At 50.2% G+C, this 26,686-nt stretch overlaps 1 protein-coding gene across 2 annotated transcripts; it reads right to left on the bottom strand.

The window, feature by feature from the left end:
• Positions 1–1,031: 1,031 nt before the first annotated feature.
• CCDC167 (coiled-coil domain containing 167) lies at positions 1,032–16,486 on the bottom strand. Of its 2 annotated transcripts, XM_034764822.1 has the most exons (5): positions 16,404–16,469; positions 15,968–16,136; positions 9,139–9,233; positions 6,054–6,106; positions 1,032–2,007 (listed from the first exon to the last, which is right to left on the bottom strand). In XM_034764822.1, exons 2-5 carry the CDS (start codon positions 16,130–16,132, stop codon positions 1,904–1,906), a joined length of 417 nt encoding a protein of 138 aa, XP_034620713.1. In that variant the 5' UTR covers positions 16,133–16,136; positions 16,404–16,469; the 3' UTR covers positions 1,032–1,903. The 2 variants fall into 2 exon arrangements, with proteins under 2 accessions (XP_034620713.1, XP_034620714.1); XM_034764823.1 differs by lacking the exon at positions 15,968–16,136 and having other exon boundaries at positions 16,404–16,486.
• Between the last annotated feature and the right edge of the window lie 10,200 nt (positions 16,487–26,686).

Genomic DNA, 26,686 nt, shown 5'->3' with positions numbered 1-26,686 from the left:
GACTGTGCATGGCCCAGGGACTCCTTGTGCCCCATCCAGTCTACCCCACAAGTCATCTGTGTGCCACCCTCCCATACCCCTCCATTTCAGGGACTTGCTGTAACCCACCCCTTATTATCCCCATGCCAGGTGCTCTGTGTGCCCCCTCCCCCTCTTTCAGGGTGGTGGTGTATTTAAATGGTAGTGGGGGGGGGCGCAGAGCTAAAATGAGGGATGTTGTTGTACTGGGGTGTGTTAACAGCTGCCATCAACCAGGTCTTTGATCTATAGATGGTTGCAGGTGATTGAAGCTGGTAGTTCTGCTAACCAGATGCCCGGGGCTCCATGTAGCCCCATTTGTTTTTTTCTGATTTTTCAGCAAAATCAGTAAGATTCTGCCCACTGATGCCTAGACTGTTCCCTGCAATGTTGGAACGGATGGTGCATTCTGAAGTCATGGTGTTACAGCCAGGCTGATATTGCCTTGAGTGAAGAGCAACAGAGGGTCCTGTGGCACCTTTGAGACTAACAGAAGTACTGGGAGCATAAGCTTGTCCTGAAGTTTTTTTGCTGTAAGATGGCTACCTTAAGTAGCCAGACTCCAAAGAGAAACTGCTGAGCTCCAGTTCATTTGCAAATTTGACACCATCAGATCAGGATTAAACAAAGACTGTGAATGGCTATCCAACTACAGAAACAGTTTCTCCTCCCTCTGTGTTCACACCTCAACTGCTAGCAGAGCACCTCACCCTCCCTGATTGAACTAACCTCGTTATCTCCACACTGATTTATACCTGCCTCTGGAGATTTCCATTACTTGCATCTGAAGAAGTGAGGTTCTTACCCACGAAAGCTTATGCTCCCAATACTTCTGTTAGTCTCAAAGGTGCCACAGGACCCTCTGTTGCTTTTTACAGATTCAGACTAACACGGCTACCCCTCTGATACTTGAGTGAAGAGCCTCATACTAGCTATCTGGTTGCTGATTAGTTGGATTTCCAGCTGCAGGAAGTGCACAGGCAGGGGGAGGCTATAGAATGATGCATTTGCTCTTTCATATGTTCAAATGACTTTATTTAAAAAACAATACAGCTTCAACCCTGAGTTCAGAGCGCCCCGCCATTAAGCCAGTGAGTTTTAATCCTTGGTGTCCCAGAACTATCCCTCTGAGACTGCAGTTCTCTTTGCTGGGCCCTGCCTCGGGGGCGGAGGCTGTACATAGACACACACCAACACCCAGGGTTTAGGAACGGCTATTGTCTTCCTGCCCTCTTGGTTCATTTGGCTGAGTGGCAGGAAAACACCACCCCAAAGACCCCATTTTCAGGTCGTGACTCCTCTGGCCCCCTTCAGGTTAGCGGGAAGATATTTTGAAAAGTGTCCCTATAACTGGTACTACTACACATGGGGATTTTTGGCAATCACAGGAGAGGGGCACAATGACTGAACTCCCCCTTTGAGCTCTAGAGATTGGTCCCTTCAGCTCAGGGTTGAGGCACAGCAAGAGGGAAGCTTTCCCAGGTTCTGCCTGGGCTGAGCAGAGAGGATTTCAGGCTCCAAAGCCTTGTAGTGAGCAGCAAGGAACAGAGAAGGCCCACTAAGAAAAGGGGAACTTGGGTCATTCATCCCCCTGAAATTAATTTGCAGTCTCTGTTCCACGGGCCCCTCAGGACAGTATGTGGAGCAGGTGGCTCCAGCTGAACTTCAGTCTGCTCTCCAAACCCACTTGTGCTGTGTCTTTAGCTTCCCGTTGCCTTCAAGATCCTCAGCTGCCAGAGATAAGGCTGTCCAGGCCATGAAGACTGCAGGTGCCTAATGGTCTGAAAAGCTGACCAGCCCCGTGGGTGGGAGACACATCAGCTGGAGAAGGAAGAGGTCTTTGCAGTGGAGCCCTGTGGTCAGTAGTGAGAGTTCTGAACTATGATTACATTGTCCAGCAGGTGTAAACAACAATAATCAACAGTACTATGGCCATTGCAATGGCTGCGTTCTTGCGATTTTCCTGACGGAGCACTTTTAGTTCTTTCTCTAGAAAACAAAATCAAACCAGCATATAAGATACAGCCTCTCTTCCTGCATCACAGCTGCCACCCACTGCTCCAAGGAACAGTAATCCCCCTTTCTCTCAAGCATGGAGGGAAACTCCCTGTAGGGATCAGCTTCATTCAACTGCTGCGACCTGCCAGGTACTTTGCTCTAGTCTAGTTCTTTGTAAACATGCAGAGCTGCTACTCTTCAAACTGCCCCTCATTGTGAGGGACTGGACAGGCCCAAGAACAGAGAGGCGCCTCCTGCCTGGTTCAGTAGTGTCTGAAAGGTATCAGCTAATAGCTGTTTGACCTCAGTCCACTTCCTACAGGTGTATAGGTAGCCTCATTATACAAATCACCCCTTGTTGAAGGCCAAGGCCTGAATGGGCCATGGAGATAGAATGCCTCCCTCATTTTCTGGAGAATGGTGTGGGAGGGTGGTTATAAAGATAGCTGGTACTGCCAGTGCTGTACCTATTCTATACGTGGCAGTCTGCAGGACTCTAGCACCAGCCACTAACTTCACATGGGAAATACAGAGGTGGTGTTGGTTGTAAGTGTCACTTCCCCAGCTGGGCTCCCGCCTCTTCCCTGTGGCCATCTGAATCAGGACCTTGGACAGAACTCTGTACACAGCTCAAGCTTTGGCAGCCATCCTGCAGCCTCACATACAGTCAGCTGCTTTAATAGGTGTATTTTGCTGTCTCCTACATAATACTTCATTGCCTGTGCAGAAGCAGTTAATGATCTTTACATTGCATCACCTTTGAACAGTTCCTTGGCACTTCACTACTACAGATCCCTCCCTGATCAATACTGCTAATTCCAGGCAGATAACCCCTGTGGGCTGGGAAGGGAGTTTTGCACTCTCACCTGCCAGCTGCCAGATAGATAGGCAGCACACAGGGTAGTTCAGAGCCTAGTGCACGTGTTTGAAGGAGCATGTGAATTCTGATTAATGCTAATTTTGTGGCACTCAGCCTGAGATCTCAACATGCTTTGTGAAGATAGGTGGGGATCACTGCCCCTGTTTGACAAAGGGGAACTGAGGGGCAGGGACAGTAGGTGGCTGCTAAGAGCACACAGCACAGAACCCAGGAGTCCTGAATACTGATTCTCTGCTTTACTAGATCCAAGTCCAATCCTCTCCCCTGCAGTATTTTTCCTGAAGCAGCTGTAAGCTATTAGCATTTGACATGCAAGCCTCTACCTTATGATGGGTTCCTAGAGCAAGATTTCAGCTTTTTGCAGGGGTTTTCAGAGTGGCACTGGGTCTGTTGCATGCACCCTGCTGAACAGCCACTGCACTGCTGCCACTTGAGAATCCAGTCTATTAAGGGACCATTGTGTTGCTAGCTGACTTTACAAGGGGAGGTTAAACTACTAGAATTGCTTACTTGATAAGCAGCTCAGTGGTGACCCTCTTTGTTCTGAGTGCAACAGCAGAACGCTCCAGCTCTGACCCCTTTTCTGGTGCTGCTAGAGGAGTCTGGATGGGGTAATTTAATCCACTGTCCTGCATTTGTTAGTTCCCTAAGGCCAGCTCTGTATGAATCTGCTTTACCCAGATGAGCCCCTGCAATCTTACTTTAACAATGAAGTTATGAGCTCTAGCCCCTGGCTGAGTCCTAATTCTCAACTCCCACAAGCCTCGGTCGCTCAGCGCTCTGTGTCCCCTCCAATTGCACTCTGCTTGGTGATAATTTGTGGATCCGGAGCTCTCACAGATATGTCCTGGAGAAAGGGTAAGTGCTAACCCAGAAAAGGCGTTTGCCTATTAGTTCCACGCTATCCCAGCTGCTGCCAGCGTCCCCCACCCTGCCCAAAGCGGGCGATAGGCCAGGGGCAGGCAAACTTTTTGGCCTGAGGGCTGCATCGGGTTTTGGAAATTGTATGGAGGGCTGGTTAGGGGAGAGGGTTGTGCTCCCCCACAACTCCTGCCCCATCCACACTCCCCTGCTCCCTGTCCCCTGACTGCTCCTGGACCCCTGCTGCCCCATCCAACCCCTCCTCTCATTCCTGACAGCCCCCCCGAACCCCTGCCCCGACTGGCCCCCCTACCCCCACTCAACCCCTTATTTCCCACCCTGACCCCTATCCACCCCCCCACCCCCTGACCACCACCCCGAACTCCCCTGCCCTCTATCCAACTCCCTCACCGCGCTGCCTGGAGCACCGCTGGCTGGCGGTGCTACAGCTGCGCTGCCTGGCTGGAGACGGGCTACGCTGGCCACTGCCCCCACCCCACAGCACAGCGCACCGGGTCAGGCCAGGCTCTGCAGCTGTGCTGCCCCAGGAGCTCACAGCCCCGCTTCCCAGAGCATTGCACTGGCGGCGGAGCGAACAAGCTGAGGCTGCAGGGGAGGGGGAGACAGCAGGGATGGGCTGGGAGTTCGCCACCCGGGTCAGGAGTTCGGGGGCTGGGCAGGATGGTCCCGCGGGCTGTAGTTTGCCCACCCCTGTGATAGGCCAATCCTTGCTGCTTCCTTGGACAAAGTCAGGAAGGAAGAGAACAAGCTCTTCGACAGGTTGTAAACCTTATGCCGGGCTTTGCTGAGCCCAGCCTGGCCTGTGCTAGTTATTCAGACTGAGGTTGCAGAGTGGGGAGAGGAGGGGGCATCAAAACTCTAGGCCCCCTTGTGCTGGGTACAGTACTCGGCCCAAGACACATGACAACTTTCTAGGCAGCTTCCCTGCCTGCACAGCAGACACCCCCCTGTGCGTTGGGGACTCTGCACAGATAAGCTGCTGTGTCAATGAGGGAACCCAGCCAGGAGCTCCCTCACTCTGGGAAAGCCCCACATGTTCATGTAGATCCAGACTCCTTGAAGTGAGTGAAGGACAAGCCTGTTGAGGATCACTCTCAGAGATGCAGCACTGGTGTCTCAGGAATCATCTACTGATGCCTATGCCCAGGGAGGAACTGGGAACGGTGTGTGCTAACAACCACAGCAACTGTGCTCAGCATGCATCAAGCTACAACATACCTGCACAGGATGCTACAGGCAGATCCTGATGCTGCAAGGGAATAAGTGTCTCTATTTACCATTGATGTCAAGGAGCAGGGAGGGCACGCAGCCCCCTTTCAGGATCAGTCATCAGACCACAGGTAAGACTCAGATGAATCTAACTAAGCCTTGTGTCAGAACCTCATGAGGCGACAAGTTTAAAAGTTGAATGTGGCTACAAAAACCTCAATTCTGCCAGCAGGGGGCAGCCTAATGCCACACAGTACACCCAGAAAAAAAAAAAAAAAGAGGAGAAAACACTTCCTGGCTGGAGATTGGACTAGAACGTGCAGGGGACTGCACCACATACAAAGCAGGGGATGGGGGGGAGGGTGTCCAGCCGCTGACCCATAGTGCATGCCTAGAGTACTTGAGAGGGACTCCAGCTCCACCACATTCACATTAGGACACGGGGCGGGGGGGGGGATGGGTATAGGATGGGGAGGGCAGGATGCTCAGCCTTCCCCTACCTGGCTCTGGCCTTGAGGTACTCCACCTGTGTCAGTGCAGACTGATGTGCTCTCCAGGGACAGCCTGGGGCCTGAGCCACTAGAGATAGGGGCAGACACTCACGTGAGTAGAAGCCTCCCGGATGTTTTCTACTGTGCATTTGGAAGAGGTTTCAGTTGCACTGAATTTTATTTTTTGAACCTCTGTGGTAACTCTCGGGCTGAGATGCAGGGAGGCCATTTTGCTGGCCAAGTCTTTCAAGAGAGACTAGTGATTTTACGTCCCCAACTTGAGATGGCCTTAAAGGGGCCTGGTTTCCAGAGGGGAGGTGCGCAGCACTTCCTGCGGAGCCAGACCCCTTTAATGGGCCTCAGGCTGGTCCCAGCTGTGCGATACTTGAGGCAGGAGCCTGCTCTCAGATTAAAAGCGGCTGAATAGATCTGCCTCAACTTCTCCCTCAGTCATTTTTTGGCTGAGCAAAATCAGAGAGTGGGGCAGGAGTTTAAATGGGACGCTGAGTGCAGTGCAGACTGTGGCCATCCTCCCCAGCCTCGCTCCGAGTGGCTATATTTAAAGACAGCCTTACCATAGGTTTCAGCTTTGGTCACAAGCAGGCTTCTCTCTCTCTCCAGTGACTTTCTGTAATGAGAAGATGTGGCCTTGTTACACACCGGCAAATGCTATTGCTCTGCACAAGCTCATATGCTGTATGGTGGTGGAAAGCCTCTGCCCCAAAAGAGGAGTTCTGGGCTTAGGGGAAGTGCCTTTCCAATTAGCTGGGATAGCTGCTCCCTCTCGAGCAAGAGGCTCTGATGTCTGCCCCAGGAACAGGCAGGGCCTCGTACACTGAGTGATCACATCCCAGGGAAGGCATGAGCTCTTCTGATCCAGTGAGGAAAATGCCCACAGGCTGGGCTATTCAGAATGCTCAGGGGAAGCAAGAAAAAGCAGCCCCTGGCCCTGGGAATGGGGCATGGGCGTGTGGAGGCTCAGGCCTGTCAAAACACCATTGGACAAAAAGAAGCTTCTGTACTGTCACAGCTGGTCTCACTCACACATGGAGCCTCGCTGTGCCCGGCCCCCTCCCCCTGAAAGGAGGCAATGGCCTTGGTGCAGAGTCTGGAAGAGAACCCCCCACTCCCTAACACTGCCCAGCAGCTCACAGCCCCATGTTGTTCCCACATTTCAGAGCCAAAGACTGAAGAAAAATTCTTCCCTCCTGTTTCCAAGGCCCCCATTTTGCACAAACTCCCCAATGGCTCAGGCAAAGGAGATGTGTCTGATTGCAGTAAGAACCAGCTGTATCACACAGAATTCAGGGTGATTGAAAACCCTGTATTTTCAGCTGCACAATGATTGATTAATCCACAATTTAAAGGCCTGAAAACTGCTGCAGCTCTGGCAAGTGTGGTGTAAACAAACACACACCAACAAATTATCTATCTCCCTGCTCCAAGCAGGCTCTGTGGCATTGTGTCATAGGGCTGTTTGTTCCCCTTTAGGGAAAGCAGGCACTTTAAAGCTGGATACAAGCCTTATTGTACAGTTAGTTAAGGGAAGAGAGAAGGGCTGTAATAAGGCAGGGTGCATTAATAATAGCAGGAGAGGAACAGAAGGACTCTGAAATACATCCGGGGAAAAGGAAATGCGGAGTGCAGCCCATGAGGAAATGAGAAGAGACGCTTAAGCTGCCTGATTCTGAAGTAGCTGAGCTGCTGTATCACTGTTTACAAACCTGCCGAGCTAGAGAAATCAAGGGAAAAGGCTCTCAGGCTTAGGAAGGAAGTGAGACTGTTTAAAAAGCATGGCCAAGCTGAACGCATGCAGCTCCGCAGGACTGAATGACACGGAGCCCCAGGCAATGAAAACACCAAACTTACTATGAATCCAGTCAGGCTTTAGTGGGAGGGTGGGGACAGCAAAATTGGAAAGCAGACCTATCCCGGTGACTTAGGCTCACCAGGTCAATAGCTTCCCTCATGGGACAAACAGAAAAAATCTGGAGATAGCTAGATGTTAGCAAAAGCATGAGCGGTCAAGCTTGGTCACTTCCTTGGCAGAAGACTGAATGGATGTCGCAGACCCGGGCACTTCTTCTGACACATTTGTTCTAAGGATAGGAGCCTTATCACATGGATTGGGAACTGGCTGAAGGGCCGAACTCAGGGTAACGATAAGTGGCAATACATTGAATTTGAGAGCCGGGGAGATAGTCAGTGGATCACTGTAAGGCTGGGGCTTCTGGTCACATCATTAACAGAAAGAGACGGACTAATTTGAGGGAGGGTAGAGAAGGTGCTGGGTGATGTGACATACAAGGAAGAGTTTAACTTAGGACAAAAAATGTTGTGAGATAAGGACTGAAAAAGTGGGGAGAGAGGAGACAGAACTCTCTGAGAAAGGAGAGAAATTGAGCCTGGTAACCCATGGGAGAAAACTAGGAGTTATGGGGAGAAACCAAGCCCAGGAACATTTAGGCTGAATAGAAGAACTTAATGGCAAGTCAGAGACTGGAAGAGTTTCTCAAGGGAAGAGGTAAAAGCACATTGCTTGGGACACCTAGAACTGGACCGAGCGCCGGAGAATAGATTAGATGGAACAATAGGCTGATAGGATCTAGTTGGCAGGCTGCTCTCTTCCTGTGCCTACATTTTGATGACTCAGTTTCCCTGTTAGAAGGAGAGCAATAGGCTGCTAACAAATGGAAGAAATGGGTCTCAGCAGGGACATGGCTGAGGCTGGGTGATCACATTCAGGGAAAGGCTCTGTCTATAGCACTACTAGGGTTAGGGGACCAAGTTACAGCAAGGTTCCATTCGAGAGTGGAAATGGAAACTAACCATCTCACTGCACTGTTGAGAGACATAGTTAGGTCCACTCTAGGCTATCACCAGGATCCCTATTGCAACCCGGTCCCCATGGTGGATGGAGTCAAAATTCAGTCCCCTTGGGATTATTCTGACTGGATTCAACCTAGCATTTGGCTTAGGGCGCCTTGAATATTCAGAAGTATTGGGAGCATAAACTTTCATGGGTAAGAACCTCACTTCTTCAGATGCAAGGTTTGAATAGAGGGGAATCACCAGTACCTCTACTTGCATCTGAAGAAGTGAGGTTCTTACCCACGAAAGCTTATGCTCCCAATACTTCTGTTAGTCTTAAAGGTGCCACAGGACCCTCTGTTGCTTTTTACAGATTCAGACTAACACGGCTACCCCTCTGATACTTGAATATTCAGCACACACTAGTTACTGCACCTCTGAACTAAGGTGGTCTATGCAAGATCAGTTGCATGCTGCTACCCAAAACATCTGTCCAGCTCACACAGCTGTTTCCTATTAGTGCTGGGGTCCAAACTCTGGAAGCAAATAGGACTGGGTACTGCTTGGGCTACATGCACAGAGAGTTTGCAAACAGGGAAGCGGAAGCCAAGTTCAGCACTCTGACCATGTCACCCCCTGCCTCCCTGGAAGAGAAAGAAAACCAGTTCTCTCCATCCTTAAACAAGCATCAAATCAGGGGCCCAGCCTGGCAAACTCAGCAAATTCTTGTTCTGGCAACAGAGGTTTTACTGAGTACTACCAACAAAGCTAACTGTCAGTGGTTTGCATGAGCACACAGCAGCCTGCAGCACCACTATCCAGGTTTGAATAGAGGGGAATCACCCGTACCTTCCTTCAGGACTGAGCTCTTCTCTGCGCAGCTTAAGGTCCACCTCCTCCATGCTTTGTCTGCAGAGGGACAGCTTCTCCTCCAGGCCATCAATCTGAAACACACAGCAGCAGCCGCAATAATCACTGGCATCCGCCTTCCCTCCGCAACCCAGCAGCTCCGGCCTTCCCAGCTCAAGAGAAGGGGTGGCAGCCCCACTGTGGTGTGGTGTGGGGGGAGGGATAGCTCAGTGGTTTGAGCATTGGCCTGCTAAACCCAGGGTTGTGAGTTCAATCCTTGAGGGGGCCACTTGGGGATCTGGGGCAAAATCAGTACTTGGTCCTGCTAGTGAAGGCAGGGGGCTGGACTCAATGACCTTTCAAGGTCCCTTCCAGTTCTAGGAGATGGGATTTCTCCATTAAAAATCTCACACCTAAAAAAAAAAAAAAAAAAATCAGCTGAGCTATGGGTTTCATGAGGCTCTCCGATCCCCTGGCCTGAGCACAGTGCATGGGTAAGTTGCTTGGAACACAGCGATCCCAGCAAATGGATATTTATCACTGTAAGAATTCAGTACAGCCCCATCCCACGCAGCTGGGGTGCTAAGTCCTTGGGCTATCAACTCCAGTTGTGGCTGGAGTAGTCCTGAAGACCCCTGTAGAGGCCAGTGCCTCTTGTTAAGATCTGATCCTCCATTCTATCCCTCGCCTCTATTTGCCTTGGCTTTTCCCCTTTACTCACAGGCAGAGAAGTGACCTAATGGACGTTTACACAGTGAGGAAGGGGATCAAGTGGGAGACGGTTCACCCTGGCAAGAACCTCAGGGACTAGGCCCTGAATTAATGCTGCAAAGGGGAACAAGCAGCCAGGAAAGCAAAGGCGAAACAAGAGGACATGAGGCACTTCAGCCTGCCTGTGTGATGTGGGGGTGGGAGGGAACAGCGGATGTCACATTCTCCTCACTAAAATATGTTAGCGCCACAGCCTCCAGCACAGACTAGTTGTAGAGCTCCTGAACCACAGATGAACGAACAGGCTCAGCACAGAGGTCTCCAATATTTGGAAGAGTAGAGCAAGGACAAGGTGATCCCCATTGCCTCTGCCCTGCCGAGAGATTGCCATCCTGCACCAAGTATCTGGGTTCAGTCACGGTGCAGCAAGAAGTTACCGCAGCTACATAAGCTAGTCATCTAATTAGCAGGTTTAATTTATTTTCCAAGAAGCTGCCTTTATTCTGGGGTGAGGAGGAAAGGAAAGGGGGAGAATCAAAGGGCTGAAGCACCAACAGAGGTGACCAACATGCTTGAGTTTGGGAAGGACTCCCCCAGGAACGAATTATACCACAGCTGAACAACTCTGCAGGGAATCCCAGCTATTCCAAGCCCAGCAACCAGGGCTTTAAGCTTTCCAGAGGGAAAGCTCTGCCTTACAGGCTTGCAGTCCAGTGGGGGAAAATATCAGGGATAATTAGACAAGGTGACACCCAAATCCCAGCAGGCACATGGCCTTTGACATTAACTAGCTTTGAAATCATTGCTAGCCCCATTGCAATCATCTGCCACCACACCCTGTGCTGTGCATGAGCAGCAGGCTGCAGAAGCAGGGCTGAGGAGGGACAAGTGGCCAGAAGAATTGGATCTCGCCCGGTGAGATACTTCAAAACCTGGGAGCTGGGGAACAGCAGCATCCTGCATAAATTAACCTGGTGGAATTAAACCCAGCTGCCTTGGTTTTCAAAGACCCTGTCGTCCTCCAAGGTAGTGAGAAAAGATGTTACCACCGATCATTACACAGGAAAATCAATGGCACTGATCTCTGATTAACCACTTACAACTCAATCCTGGACTAATTAACAATTCTCTCACACGCTGCTCAGGGCAAGCATACAGGCTATCACCGGGGGGCAGTTGAGCAGACTCAGCGTAGGGCAATGAGGGCAGTAACTGAGGGGGCTCATTAGAGAGCAGCAGCAGGGGAGTCTGGTGGAGTCAAGTCAGCACTTGCCCCTTTTACAATGAACCAGCAGTAGAAGTTTTCCATAGCCACAAACTATGATTTGGTGGAGCTGGTGGCTTCTCTTCTTGCACCGTAGGGTCCGGATGGGGCAGGAGCACAAGGGCTGGTGTGGAATTTTGTAACCACTGTTCCCACCCCCAACAATTCCAGCGGGGTGGTGTCAGGAGACATCCCTTTGGCCCACACACACAATAATTTGGCACCTATAACAGTGAGATTCAAGCCCCCCAGCTTCTTACCAGACTGCAGTTTCCAAGTCAACTGTATGATTATTTGTATTTCCATAGCATTTAGGAGCCACCGCCATAGACCAGGACCCCACTGTACAAACACTGACCCAAAAATGATCCCTGCCCCAAGGGGCTTACAATCTAAGTACCAAACTAGAGACAACAGATTGATACAGAGAGAAGGGGCCTTGCTGTCATTGACAAAACACTGTGTGGATCCTCCTGGCAGCAAGAACAGCTTCCCCTGAGCCAATACAGCCCAGAGCTTGCACTGATCCAGGGAACATGGTCTGGATTTCCTGGGTGGGGGAGGGAAGTGAGTGGTCACATTTAACAAGCAACTACATCAAAACCCCTCCAACAGCTTGTGTCGTTGAGTGGGATGATAAAAGGGGCATTTTTTAATTGTGTTACCTGAAGTGTTTTAACTAACTTGTGTTAATGCCTGGTATAGACAGAACACGTAACACATGCCAGCTAATGCATTCACCTTTTATCTTAGTTTAGTTAGACAAACCCCATGACAGAGCAGTCAACTGCTAGCACCAATGCTTAATCAGTCATGGCCAGCTGTTCCTCCCCAATGTCTCTTTTCCTTCCCCCACCGTTCCCCTCTCAAAGCCACCAACTACCGGCTCTTCCTTAAGGGTGCCTCTCATTTTGTTTGCTGTCTCTCAGTGCACGCTTCACTCACCACTTTCACGACTGAATGTGATTTAAGTAGAGTTTATTTTGTGCCACTCCCTCACATTTTGACTTTCTGCCAACTAAAATCCTCCAGACTCTTAATTATGATTAAAAGGTTCCAACTATTTTTATCATTTCATCAAAACCAAAGCTGGGCTCCTGCAGAAGCAGTTCACAACAAATGTTCCCCAGAGCTGTGCTGACACCTTTGTTGAGGCTGGGGCACAAACAGGTGAAAATAATCTCCACTAGGAACACAGAGAATGGGGAATATTAGTGATGGAACAAAATCCCTTCCTCTGGAAATTTTGTTTCTTTTCCCTGGTTTTTCTGCCTTGTTAATGGGGATAAGAAGATTCCTAGGTTCTATTCCTGTCCCTAACATTGATTCACTGTGTTACCTTGGAGGCAGGTGACAACACCTGTAAATTGGGGGACTACTACCTACCTCGCTGAGGGTGGGGGGATTGGAAGGTTTAATTGTTTGTGAAGTGCTTAGAGCTCCTCAGAGGAACGGCACTAGAAATGGGCAGAAGGCTCTCTGTATGTGCTATCCTGGTATGGCCGCTTCATTACCTCACTTGGGATTTTTGACTCAGGAGCCGGCATTGCGTGTGGCTGCATAGTCCACGCAGTCTTTTGTTGCCAGCAAAAGAAAAGAAAAAATATAATAAGTGCTGGGGAAGAAATCAGAGCAACCCCATTGAGAATTACCCCTTATTCTGAGGGCTGCCAGAGCCTCTCCCCAGGGCGCCGTAGACTGTAAAACTTTAGAACTTGAGAAACTGTAACGCTTCCCCAAAATCCCCAGGGGCAGCTCTCCACAGAGCTTCCCTAGAAAGAAGCTGTGTGTTTGAACCGGCTGTGGATGGAAAGCATTTGCTCCTAACAACGAATGCATGGAGAGGTTAGCTAGGGTACAAACATAGACTTATCAGAGGCCTGTATGAAATGAAGCTGCACGGGAGCTGCTTTTGGTCCAGGTTCCTAGTGGGACACAATATCATCAATATAATTCACACCAATTGGTCTCCTTATTGATAGCCTCTGCCAAGAAGTGAATGGGTCACAGTGACCAAACTCCTTCTCCTGCTCCCCATGGCCTTTAGAGGGGGTCCCCTCCAGGACTGAGCTGATAAGCTTCCCACATGTTGTGTACATTACAGCTGTCTGAGCTCTATTTGTTCCATAGCCAGACAAAGGACTTCATTTAAGTCAACATCCTCTTCAACTAGTAGCAGTCTCACTTTAAAGTAATAACTGAAGCAGGTGTTAAATATCCAGCAAGGAGAGAGCAATCAGAGTGCACACAGCTGCCCTTCACCTGCACAGCCACTGCCCTCCTGCTACCTGATCAACTGCTATGAAAGGGGCTCTGGGGTGAGGGACCAGCAGTTTTGCACACAACAAGTAAGCTGAAGAACATTCTGAAGCCAGCTGAATCCCTTGCCATGAGATGTACCACCAGGCACAGTAATTTGCACCGAATTCTGGCTTCATACATGTGCCATCTGGAGACCTCTGAAAATACAGAGCTTTGGGGCAGATTCAATCCAAATTGGCTTTATGTTTGTTACAAATCTCATTTGCCCAGGCAGTCTTGGGAAGGGAGTCCAAAACCACTCGCACATGGCAGGAAAGGAAAGAGGCGGCCCTGCTTACGGAATTGGGTTGGATCCTTTTTTAATACATTTTGTACTGAATTAATAAAAGCATTCTTCCTAGCAGAAAGGCTAAAAGCACTTTTCAAGAACTGACATCTGCCCTCCGCCTTTATGAATCCCCTAATTAAGATGCTGGCAAACAGCCATATCACACATACGCCAACATCCAACAGCGTTAGGTAATGAGGTTTGTGTCTCATGACCCTCATAAAACAGATCAAAGCCAAACAAAAGCATTGGGAGGTGATTTTCCCCCCAGAAGCAGCCTCGTCCCTTGTCATCTACTAGCAGGTTCAAGGTATTTCTCTCCATTTGTTAGTCAGTGGTTCCTGAATCCAGTGTTGTAGGCTCAATTATTAATATCAGCCCAGCAAAGATTGAATTTGTTTAGGTTCACATGCTAACCTCTTGGTTAATGGACCTATTTCAATTTTCACTGTGGTCTTACAATAATTTTACATTTCAACAAATCATTTCACCGACAATAGAGAGTAAATCCAGCAGGACTGAAAACATTTACCAGACATCTACTAGCCAGAGGCCAATACAACAGAATGAAGGAGGAGGATTCACCACTCAGTCTCTCACTATCAACTCCAAACATTGGGAAGGGGAAGTGCTAGGATTCCTACCAGGGTGCTTTCCCCAGGCCCTTCTAGGGACTTATCTTTCAGATCACTTTTGGCTAGTAGCTACCTCTCTTGGACCTCCACCTTATAGGCTCCTACTCTATTTCTCCCAGCCCCATGGCTACGGAGGTGGGAGTGAGGGCATCAACCACCCACCTATTCACCATGATTGGGGGGGGGGTCCTTCCTTCCCTATGTAATTAGCTCCTGTATCTACCACAGCCATTCATAACTTTCTGAAGCAGCAGCAGAGTTAAACCACCACCTACCAGATTCTGAACAGTGCCCATGAAACCAACCAGAGTCTTGCTCATTTCCCCTGCTGTTGAGGCTCAGAGAAGTTCTGAGTAGCAGCATTGTCACTGGGGGGCTGCCTGTTGGAAGATCCTGAGCTTGTCTAAGTACAAAAAGTTGCAACAGTTTAACTAAAGGCATAATGTCAAATGGATTCAACTTTGTGAGAGGACCTGGTTACATCCGTTTGAACCAGGCTTATATTGATGTGGTTTGCATCCGTAATTTATAGATGCAAGCTCAACCATGTGCCAGGTTTAAGCCGATGCAAGAGCATCCACACACAAAGTTGCATCTGTTTGAATTACACTCTTAGTTGAAGCAGTGTGCCTTTGTGTTTAGAGCAGGGCTCAGGAAAAGAGCCTTGCATCAGCTCACATCCATTCCTATCTGGAAGGTTTTCTTCACAAGCATAAAGGCTTAGAAAATAGTGATGTTAAATGAAAGTTTAAATGCTGAAGATGGAGGTGCAGCTGAAAGGTGTCCACATATTTCAAACCTAAGACTCAGATCCATCTACTTTAAAGAGACCAAATTCATCTCTCTTTAAAATTGCCTTTCACAGAATCATTTGTAGTTAGAAGGGACACTCACTTAGTTCCTTCCCCATCATTGTGGCAGGATTGAGTCGATATCCTTAAACCACCCTCTGGTAGACAGGTTTCAGGTCTCAGCCTCTGACAGCCCCAGCAAAGGTGGTTCTACACCATCCCAAAGCAGCTTGTTTCATCACCCAAACTCTTTGGAGTTAAAAGATTCCCAATACCCTCCAACATTTAACCAGAATTCCCTGCTGCAACTAGAGCCCCATCATTTCTCAATCTGTGATCAGACTGTATAATCAGGCCATGTCCTCTTTATAACATGCCTTCATGGAGGTGGAAACAACTACCATGTCTATTCTTGGCAGTCATATCTCCAAATCAAACATTCTCAGTTCTCTGAACTCTTAATCAGTGAAACATGGTGCCCAGAAATAACTGTTGTCTCAAATAAAGGCCTAAATAGGGCTAAGCAGAGCAGAAAACTACCACACGCAACACTCGTATTAAAAAAAAAAAATAGAGCTTAATAAGACATTTGCTTTTTTGGTCACAGTGGCACACAAAACATGCAATACAAGGCTTTTCGGTGATGTTTATGCCCTACCTGTATTTCTCTGTTTTGCATGTGTTCACTGGACTATGTCTCCACTTCCCATTTCTCTCTACTGAATCTCATTTGATTGGTTCGGGCCTATTTCTTTCATTCATTAGGAAGAGACTGATTTTTAATCTCATTCCCCAAAAGCATTTGCAAACCACTGTCTCCTCCAAGGGAGACCCCTACCCAAGTGAGAAGGGAGTAAGTTGGAGAGCAGGAACACGACATCAGCAGGACAGAAAAACTCCAAACGGCAGCACCAGCCAGGCCCCCAGTTTGCAGGGGAAGAGCAGAAATGGCCCCAGAGGCACGGGATACTCTTGTAGCTGCAATCCTCAGGAGAAACCCCATGGATCTGGGGGGCAGGATAGCCCGTCAATGAAGATCTTTCCCTTACGCATAACAATCCACTCCCCGCACCCCCCACCTCGCCTCGTCCCCCATTCACCCGCTTCCCACTCCCTTGCCCTCAGCCCCCTACATGCCTCTCCTGCCCCCCACCTCGCCTCTGCCCCCCTCCCTTCGCCCCGCCCCCACGTTCCCTTCTCGCCCCCACCGCACACCTCCTGGCCTATCCCACAGTGACCCCGCTCCCAGCTGTGGGGGGGGGAGGGGCTGTCACCTCTTGAGCGACGCTTAGCCCCTCTCGCTTCTTAACCATCTTCCTTCGCTTTGCCTCGAATGCGCATGCGCACGGTCCCTTTCTGTTACGGGACACGTATGTTGGGGAAGAGACCTGAGCTGCCATCTTTGTGAGGGGCATGCCTTAACGCAGATGCCATCATTGTGAGGGGGCAGCCGCCGCCATCTTTGTGAGGGGCACTCCTGAATACAGCCGCCATCTTTATGAGGGCTACCCGCCGCCATCTTTGTGAGGGGTTCCTATCTAAGCCAGCCACCATCGGAAAAGAAGCTCAGCCTTTCAGACGCCCCTCTGCTTCTGGCATCATGGCAGCAGACTAGACTAGGCAGCAGGCCTCTCTTCTCTCTAGGCCTCCTTGTCTGTGCCGATTACACTGCTCTGCAGCGTGGTACGTCCAACACTCCCTTTCCCTTGGCTTCCGAGTAGCAATCTCCCTTCTCGCCTGTGTCCTGGGTAACCTGTGTCACTTTCATCCCTCACATTGTGCTGATGGTGTCCACCTCTCTCTTCATTGCATCACGTCACAGAACCATCATAGTGTAATTCAGAACCATTAGTGTAACACAGATATAGGGTTCTTGCACCATACCTTTGCCTGGCACTTTACAGCAATAGAAAGACAGAACCTTGCCCCAAAGAATCTATACTGTTTGATCGCAATGGGAAGAGGAGTGTTTCCTCCATTAGACAACCACAAGAAATGATGACAGGCAAGGAAGGGGGGTAATGACAAACAAAGATGGCATGAAACAAATGTGTGAAGCTTGGGGTGGGGGGAGATATAATAGAGATCTATAAAATCATGAATGATGTGGAGAAGGTGAATAAGGAAGTGTTATTTACCCCTTCACATAACACAAGAACTAAGAGTAACCCAATTAAATTAATATAGGGTTACCATATTTAAAAAATAAAAAAAGAGGACACTCCATGGGGCCCTGGCCCTGCCCCTTTCCCACCCCCGGCCCCACCCCAACTCCGCCCCTTCCCCAAAGTCCTTGCCCTAATTCCCCCTCCTCCCTCCCAGCCACGCGAAAAGGGCTGCCCAAGCGCTTCACGGTTTGCCAAGCAGCTCCCAGACCTCCAGACCCTGCGCCCCTGGCCGGCGCTTCCCCAGCGCAGCTGGAGCCCAGGAGGGGAAGCGCCCAGCCGGGGGCGCAGGGTCTGGAGGCTGCCCGGCAAACCGTGAAGCCGGTAGCGCTAGGGCTTCGGGCAGTCCTCATGCCTCCGGACCCTGCGCCCCCGGCCAGGCACTTCCCCTCCCGGGCTCCGGCTGCTGTGCTCCTCCCCTGACTCTTCAGCTCTGTTTAAGAGCCGAGCTGCCCGAGCGCTACCGGCTTCGGGCAGCCCCCTTGCCTCCAGACCCCAGGTGCTGGCCGGGCATCCCTCCCGGGCTCCAGCTGCTCTGCTTCGGCGGCGCAGGGTCTGGAGGCATGGGGGCTGCCTGAAGCTGGAGCACTCGGGCAGCTCGGCTCTTAAACAGAGCTGAAGAGTCAGGGGAAGAGCAGAGCAGCAGCGGGAGGGGAAGTGCCCGGCCGGTATTTTCCCGGACATGTTCGGCTTTTTGGCAATTCCCCCCGGACGGGGGTTTGATTACCAAAAAGCCGGACATGTCCGGGAAAAAACGGACGTATGGTAACCCTAATTAATAGGCAGCAGTTTTAAAACAAACATAAGGAAGTACTTCTTCACACAACACACAGTCAACCTGTGGAACTCATAGCCAGGGGATGTTGTGAAAGCCAAAAGTGTAACTATGTTAAAAAAAAATTAGATAAGCTCATGGAGGACAGGTCCATCAATGGCTACTTGCCAAGATGGTCAGGGACATAACCCCATGCTCTGGGTGTCATAGGCGGCTGTGAAAATTGGTGGGTGCTCTGTACCCCCCGGCAGCTCCCTGCCCCAAACCCCTGCCCCCATTCCACCTCCTCCCCTGAGCGCGCTGTGTGCTTGCTTTTCCTCCCTAGCTCCCAGCACTTGCGCCACGAAACAGCTGTTTCACGCAACTGGGAGGGAGAGGGGAGGAATGAGAACGCAGTGTGCTCGGGGAAGAGGCAAGGCCGGGGCAGGGATTTGGAGAAGGGGTCCAATACGGGCAGCGAGGGGGTGGAGTTGGGGTGGGGACTTTGGGGAAGGGGTTGGAATGGGGGTGGGGAAAGGGTGGAGCTGGGGCAGGGCCGGGGGCGGGTGCGAACACCCACCGGCGCCGGGGAAAGTTGGATGTCTCTAAACCTCTGACTGCCAGAAGCTGGGACGGGATGACAGGGAATGGATCACTTGATAATTGCCCTATTCTGCTTGCTCCCTCCGAAGCATCTGGCACCAGCCACTGCCAGAAGACAGGATACTGGGCTAGATGGACCATTGGTCTGACCCAGTGTGACTGTTCTTATGAAAGGCCAGAACTGCAAATGAATAAAGGTTATATGCAGCTTAACAGGAAGTGTCATGGCCATTTCCCTGCCCCCAGGGAACTCAAGAAGATAAAAAGACTGGACAGGAATGACGGGTCTTTTTGCAGGAGGGAACACACGCACGCATGCTGCCCGTCAGCCAGCGCCGCACCTGGGCTTCAGTGCTGTTCAGGAACCGCAACCCAATCCTGCTGTGCTGGTAGGTGGTGGCTGGCTGCAATGTGGGATCCAGAGAGTGGGACTGTACAGCAGAAGGACACGCTCAGAGCTCCAGCTAGGAAGAAGATGATCTCTTTGAAAAAGAAAAGAAAAGGCAACAATAATTGTTGTTCTGCTGCACATTGTGGACACTTTAGGGTGCCAGTGAGGATAGAACTCGGAGCCTCCTACTCCAGAAGCATACGGCTTTAACACTTAAGCTAAAAGAGAATCTCCATGAAAAGTTGGAGGTATAGGGCCTATGCCAAACAGCTGAGCTGTCCTGCTGTGATTTGTAGAGGACCATGCACTAGCCAGTTCATGACAGTATGTTAGTAATGCTGTCATATATCTACGGCACTTTTCATCCTGATGAATCCCAAAAGCCCTTTACTATAAAACACGCAATAGTGCAGGGGTCGGCAACCTACGGTACGCGTGCCAAAGTTGGCACGCGAGCCGATTTTTCCTGGCACGCGGCGTGGGCTGAGCCGCTCAGCCCCGCCGCCACTCTGGAGTTCCCACTGCCAACTGCCGGCTCCTGCGGGACCCGCGGGTCCAACTCAGCACCTGCTGCTGGCCTGGGGGGAAGGAACCCCAGGCTGGCAGCGGGCTGAGACCCCGGCTGGCAGGAGCTGCTGGTGAAAACCCCAGAGCCGCGGCGGGCTGAGCCGCTCAGCCCGCCCCGCTCTGGAGTTCTCGTTGCTGGCTCCTGCCAGCTGGGGTCCCCGCGGGTCCAACTCAGCACCCGCTGTTGGCCTGGGGTTCCTTCCCCCAGGCTGGCAGCGGGCTGAGATCCCAGCTGGCAGGAGCCGGCAGCCGAAACCCCAGAGCGGGGGTCGGGCTGAGCCGGTCAGCCCGCCCCGCTCTGGAGTTCCCGCTGCCGGCTCCTGCCAGCCGGGGTCCCCGCGGGTCCCACTCAGCACCTGCTGCCAGCCTGGGTGAAGGAACCCCAGGCCAGCAGCGGGCTGAGACCCCGGCTGGCAGGAGCTGGGGGCAGAAACCCCAGAGTGGCGGCAGGCCGAGCCAGTCGCTGCTCTGGGGTTCTGGCTGCTGGCCCCTCGCCAGCAGGGGTCTCTACCGCGCAGCTCCACTCACCTTGCTTCCGGTTGGAGGCTCTCTTGCAGGCAGGGTCCAGGCCTCCAGCCCTGCTCAGGCCTATCAGCCACCTACTCCACTCACCTCAGCTGCCAATCTTGGTTTCCAGCCCTTGCTCATCCTGCTTTCGGGCCTGGAGTCCCAGCAGGCCACCCTTTACATATAACAGTAGTTTGGTTATATATTATAGACTTAGAGAGAGACCTTCTAAAAAGTGTTAAAATGTATTACCGGCACGCGAAGCCTTAAATTAGAGTGTATAAATGAAGATTCGGCACACCACTGCTGAATGGTTGCCGACCCCTGCAATAGTGCATAAAAGTGCCAACACTTACCACAGAAATGCAATCACTTGGGGTGGGAGGGTGGAAGAGAGAGACATGACAACTATTTAAGAGAAAACAGCAAAGCAACCTGCAGTTTCAGAATGGAAGGGAAGGCAACACTAGCGTTCACTGGTAAAAGAGGAGGACTTTTACTTAAGCAGAATGTAATTATCTGAGCTGCAATGTTGCCGGGATGGCAGGGGCTGGCATAGCTGCTCTTAAAAAAAGCGCTGATAACAACACTGAACTCTTACAGGGCACTTTTCATTCATAAATCTAACAGATTTTACAAAGCAAGAAAAGTAGTATTATCCCCCTCTTTGCAGATGGGAAAGCTAAGGCACAGAGTGAAAGTGGCTTACCTAAAGCCACACAGCATTTCAGACTCCCAGTCCAGTGTACAATCCACTGGGCACTGTGTTATGGGATCTGTAGTGACCATGAGTTTAATCTCTCATCGAAAGGAACCTAAACTCCATTTCCTCTGTGGGGAGCAGCACTATGCTTTTTGAAAAGCAAAAAAACTAGGTTAAAAAGAATAAACCCAAAGAATCTGAGCAGGACCCAATTCTAAATTGGGCACAGGTTCCCAGCAGCCTCGTGGCTGCACAGCACCCAAAGGAGGGGAAAATGAAAAGAGAGAGGGAGACAGGTTTGTTCCAGACACAGTTCTTGTTTAGCAAGTGTAAATGCAATTTTAAAATGCATAGAGGTTTGAACAAAACCCATCTGTCATGGTTTTCAGTGGGACGAAATATCCATCAATCCTGCAGAAAGAATTTTCTCTCTTACAAAAGTAAGTATTGATTCAAGGTCATGGTGGGGCTAGAACTCAGCCTCCTACTCCAAAACGCATAGGGCCTCACAGCTGTCAATTCCCGCACCCTTCCTTTACAGGCAGCCAAGGGGTCGCTTTGCTGCCATATCATTTTGGGGGGAGAGGGTGGCCCATCAGTCCCTCCTCCCCCAGCCTCTGCTACCACCGCAATGCAAGAAGCAGCACCAACAATGATCAATTTTAATGTTTTCATCCCTGTCGGTTTCAGATCTGTCAAGCTGACGACCTCATCATGCCGTTCACATGGCCCTACGCCTCCCGCATCAGCTCTGAGCTGGAATGTCATCCTTGGCTCTTGCAGTGTGTTGATAACATGGCTCCCATGTTACATGTTTATTTCCTTGTTAATGTTGTTCAGGGTTCCATTTAGCCAGTGACGCGGCAGTAAATAAATAAGGAAGTATGCTTCAGGAATAGCTCTGAAGTTTTGTAGCACACAAGGGCCTCAAACTTTGTATTTAAAAATGCATTTATACATGACATGAAAAACGACTCAAAATATTTTGTTGTCAGCAATGGGTTCCCTGTGGCTGGAGCCTTAACTCAGGTAATGCAACCTGTATACACAGAGTTGGGTGGAGGGGGAAGATTTTCTATAGCCCCTGAACTGTTTTAGAAACTGTTCAACCACTGAACTCAGACCCCAAGAATCAGGGGGTTCCTGTGGGAAAATCATTCTGATGATCAAACAGCAGTAGGTGACCGCAAAGGGGACCCACTAATGTATTTCTGTATTAGCAAAAGGGTGCAACACAAACCAAAGGAGGCAATGCTGGGACTAGATAAGGCCCTAGTGAGACCCCACTTGGGATACTGTATGCCGGCCTATGGCCCATCCCACTGCAAGGGGATTATGGCTCTGCCACAAAGGCGAGTGTTGAGGAGGCACCAAGTCCAAAGAATGTAAGTTTTCAGGAAGATCTGGGGAAATTGTGCTGATTTGCACTGGAAAGGAATAGCCTTTGGGGTAACTGATATAGCAGATACTAATCTCTAACCCTCACCCTTTTCTGTCCTCTCCCATCTGAGGAGCTTAATGTGCTCCACAAGCATTAGTGAGTGAATCCTCTCACAACTCTGCAAGGAAGGTCTGGATCAACACCCCCATTTTATAGATGAGGAGACCGAGGCAGTGACCTGCCCTGGGTCACACAGCAAGTAAGTAGCAGAGCTGGGCACAGAACCCAGCAGGCCTGTCTCCTTGGCCCCAGCTCTGATCACTAGGCAACGCTCCCTGCTGGATTTTTAAAATTCCAAAAAGGATTGAGGGAAACAGTTTGCCCAGTGAAGGCATCAAAAAGGAGGGGGAAATAATGTGCTGGTGCGGCATGTGGGAGTAAAACAGGGGACCTGGGCAGAACTGCTTTCTGCAAAGGGGAACAAACAGAAGTTACCAGGGTAGGGGATTGAGACAGAGATGCCCCCTTAATTCTCAGGGCTGAGAGGGCTGCTGACAAAACAGGATGAAGAGGGTGAGTTGAAGCAAATGGCTGGATGCAGGGTGCTGCAGGAAAAGGATGTGGGGGGGCAGTCAGGGGCTGGATGGGGCATGTTGGACTGGAACAGTTTCCTATGTTCATGAGGACTTCCCTAATATTTTGTTTTTCCTTCCCACCCCCCCCAACATAATATGGCGGGGCTCCCCCCCCCCCACCCCATGTACTGTAACTCCAGGGATGAATTTGGCCTGTGATGATTATGGCCCAGAGGACACTAATTCTGATGCAGTCACGTCCACCCCTTTCTTGAGCTGGACCACCGGAAAGTGTGGGCATGACAGAAATTGGTATCAGGACCCTGCAGGCTGGAAGATGCTGCCGTTGGGTGTTTTTCTTGGTAAGCTAAATATAGAGAAGCCAGTGGACTGAATCTTTAGTTTGCCTGTGTCGCCTTCTGTGCTTCTACCTTGACGGGCTCTGCACAGGTTTCAGGAACAGTTTGAGATTACAGAATTAATTAGAATTAAATTAATCAAATTATCCACCACAAAACTACCTGTGTCTGTGAAGTAAGCAACTCAGCTGAGAAGGGATTCCACAGCCAGGGCTGATGCCTGTCTTCATTGCCATGCATGGCTCCCATTTGACTTGCAAGCCTAGGACATGTGCTGAGGCGTGACTCTCAAAGGTGTGGAATGCCTCTTGCAAATTGCTGATTGCCCTCAAGCCCCAGGGAACTTCAGAAGGAGCTCAGGCTCTGGAACAGCTCATTACTATGATGATGGTTCTAATCCAACCCAGGTGAGGCAGACACTGGATAGCTTTGAGCATCGGGGAGTTTTCCCTTACCAAAAGCAATGGTGATCAGTTTAAAATGAGGTGTGTCTTAATCGAGTTCTCAATAGACATGTGTCCACATCACAAAATAACCCATCCCAGTCGCTATAGAGTGTTTTGAACATGTGTCCTCCATGTTGTCATGTCCTATGAAATCATGCCGGAGTCTCCCTGACATGCACACTCCATCATTGGCTCATGCGCAGATTAAAACTTTTGGTAGATGACCCGTAAATGTGTCTTGTCCTGAATCAGAGACACTCAGGGAGTAAAGTCCAAGGCAAAACTCCAGGTGACTTGAGCTGGATGATATTTGGGCCTCAGGGAAGGATGGTCTGCACTCAAGTGGTTAGAGTCTTAGCCTGGATTCAGGAGACGTGGCTTCAATTCCCAGCTCTGCCACAGACTTCTCATGTGACCTTGGGCAAGTCTCTTAGACTTTCTGGGCCTAAGTTCCCCATCAGTAAAAGGATAAAAGGTAAAAACACCTCCCTGGGGTGTTACAAGGCTACCTGCATTAAGGATTGTGAAACACTCAGTGCTGGGGGCTGTAGAAATACCTTAGAATAGATAAAGACCTTAACGGCTTTGTCTCATTGGGTCTGCATGCCTGGTGGGGTGTGTTTATTCAGTGGTCTGGTGGAGCTCTGTGAGACACATGCATCACGCAGACTGGTACTGTTGTACAGAGGCAAAAGGCAGAAATAACCAGGTTATGATCTTAAGGACACTGATGTGTACCCTGCTCTGAACACTTGGTTTGCATCAGGTAAATATAATACTAATATCTAGCTCTTACCGTCCGTAGATCTCAAAGCACTTTACAAAGCAGGTCAGTCTCATTAGCCCTGTTTGAGAGATGGAGAAACTGAGGCACAGGGAGGTGAAGTGACTTACACAGGGTGTCCTAGCAGGCTGGTGGCAGAGCCGGCAATAAAGCATAGGTCTCCTGAGTCCCAGTCCAGTGCCATATCACTAGGCCACGCTGCCTGCCCATGAAGAATGCAACTCTGTGGGAGATTTGTCTGCGGGGGAACTAGAAGCTGCAAAGTGTTGCTAAAGGGTAATGAAAAGCTCTTGTCCTGCACTGTCAGTGGTGCTACACAGTTCCTTAGAAGGCAGGTCGAGCGGTGGATGGGCTGCCGAGTGCACCAGCTGATGCCAACAGCTCTCACTTGTTATGAAAAAAGACAGTTATGTAAATTCACTCCCATGCTCAAATGCCTCTCTGGAAAGTCAGGCCAAGTCTTTCCTCCTCTGTGGGGCTTGTGATTGGCTCACCCTGTAAAGTGTGTGGTAGATCTCCGGGACACGGGATGCCATTTAAAAAGAAAGTGCATTATCATTGTGCTAATCACTGTCCTTCCCAAGCACTTCCCGGTTTCTGTCCCTTCTCACTTGGGCCCTTGTGTGTAGGCCCACTGGCCAGGCCCCTTGCCCTACACAAAGCTTTGCTAAAGATGTCTCTGGCTCCCCAGAACCTCCCTGAGCGTGACAGAGGGTTGCAGGGACTGGAGGATGGTGGGGATGCTGAGAGCTCCCTCCATACAGCACAGTGGGAGCCAGCGAGGAGAAAAGTGCTGGCTCCCGCACCGAGGTCTGCAAATGTGAGGTGACAGTCCTCCACATCCCTGCACGGTTTTGTATTCTTGGAGTAACGGGAGTGATTATACCCGTCCAGGTCTCTGCTGAGCTCCAAGGGAAAAAGCAGCTCGGCGCTTCCAGCTGCCCTGGGATCCAGGAGCTAGCAGGGAGCCTGAAAATAGCATATTTCTCCTGATATGATTGCTCTAGCCCGGAATGACTTCCAGGATGATAAGCAGAGACAAACACTCCAGAAAGGAATGTTAATGCCCTCAAGGCTGTGGTGGCCAAAGAGGCTGAATCTTCCCCCACAGTACACGCTGACATATCATTATCTGTGAGCCTGCATGTGAAATGAATTGAGACTCTCCCAGCTAGGATCCTGCTGGAACCCTAATGAAAAGTCCCTTCTCATTCTTGCATGCAGACAATAAGAAATAACCAAAGAAACCTTCAGCCTCCCCAGGCCTATTCATTATATAACTAGCCTGATTCATGATCAGTCTTTCTTTCATAATCTGCAGGCACCCCCCGAATATACTCTGTGTGTGTTTGCATATATGTATACATATGACACACATCATATACTATGTGTGTATAGATATGCATAGACACACAAAAAATCTATTTATCTACACAGCAACCCATTGTCTGGGAGCCAGCCTGGTCTTCTGAATTTTTTATGGCTCCAGTTAGCTTGGAGACAATCCAAAGGTCAAATTCTGTACTGTATCTCCAGTCACCTTGCCAGTCAGCACAGATCATGGGGCTCTGGTACTTTCTGAATCTCTGATCACCTACAGGGCACTAAATTACTGCCATTACACAGCAATTCACTGTACAATATTACTCTTTGATACACTACCTGCCTTTGTCTGGCTGCATAGCGGCGAGAGCGGTATGCATTATTTACCAGGCTAAGTACACAGCCACCGCTGCTGCACAAACGGAGGAGAATTGGGGCTGGGCTTGAAATGTAAAAAGGTGCCATTTGGGGTTGTCATCACATCCCAGGTGGAAGCTAGTCTGCATTTGTCTGAGCCCTTGTTCAGACGAGAGGTGGTCACTGACCTGGAGACAAGCTCCTCCAAACTTTTGACCAGGACTTTGCAACAACCAAAGAAATGTAGTGCCCCTCCCCCCACCACAATCCAGCCCAATTTTTACCCTGAGCCGAGCACCTGCTGGGATAGCACCTGGGGAGCTTAGTCAGTGCTGTGGAGATGCCTGTCCAGCGCAGAGATGATCAATAAGGGTTGCAGTCATGCAGCCTCAGCACCTTGATTTAATGATCTCCTAGTAACCAGGGACGCAGCAGCCGTGTTTTGCTTTATTGCAATGCGATAACTGTGGTGTAGTATGACCTCCCTCCAAGGCAATGGCGTATCTGTGAAGGAGGAGCTTCCTGAACACTGGTCAGGTGAAAGGAGAGTTTCTAGTTCTCTCTCTAAGTGCCAGGGGAATTAAGACCTTGATCAAGTCCTCCCACCCCTTGCATATCGCCCCCCAATCCCCGCTTTATGTC

Source organism: Trachemys scripta, chromosome 3, assembly GCF_013100865.1.
Source record: "Trachemys scripta elegans isolate TJP31775 chromosome 3, CAS_Tse_1.0, whole genome shotgun sequence".
Lineage (NCBI taxonomy): Eukaryota > Metazoa > Chordata > Testudines > Emydidae > Trachemys > Trachemys scripta.
The sequence above is the reverse complement of the archived record's forward strand: the minus strand, read 5'-3'. Positions and strand labels throughout refer to the sequence as shown.

Bases quoted from the DNA above. Each gene is read 5' to 3' on its own strand.
- CCDC167 (XM_034764822.1), bottom strand. From the start codon at position 16,132: ATGGGGTTTCTCCTGAGGATTGCAGCTACAAGAGTATCCCGTGCCTCT. The intron at 9,234-15,967 runs GTAGGGGTCTCC...TGTGTGTTTCAG, and splicing joins CTTACTCCCTTCTCACTTGG to ATTGATGGCCTGGAGGAGAA. The intron at 2,008-6,053 runs GTAAGGCTGTCT...TTTGTTTTCTAG, and splicing joins GACCAAAGCTGAAACCTATG to AGAAAGAACTAAAAGTGCTC.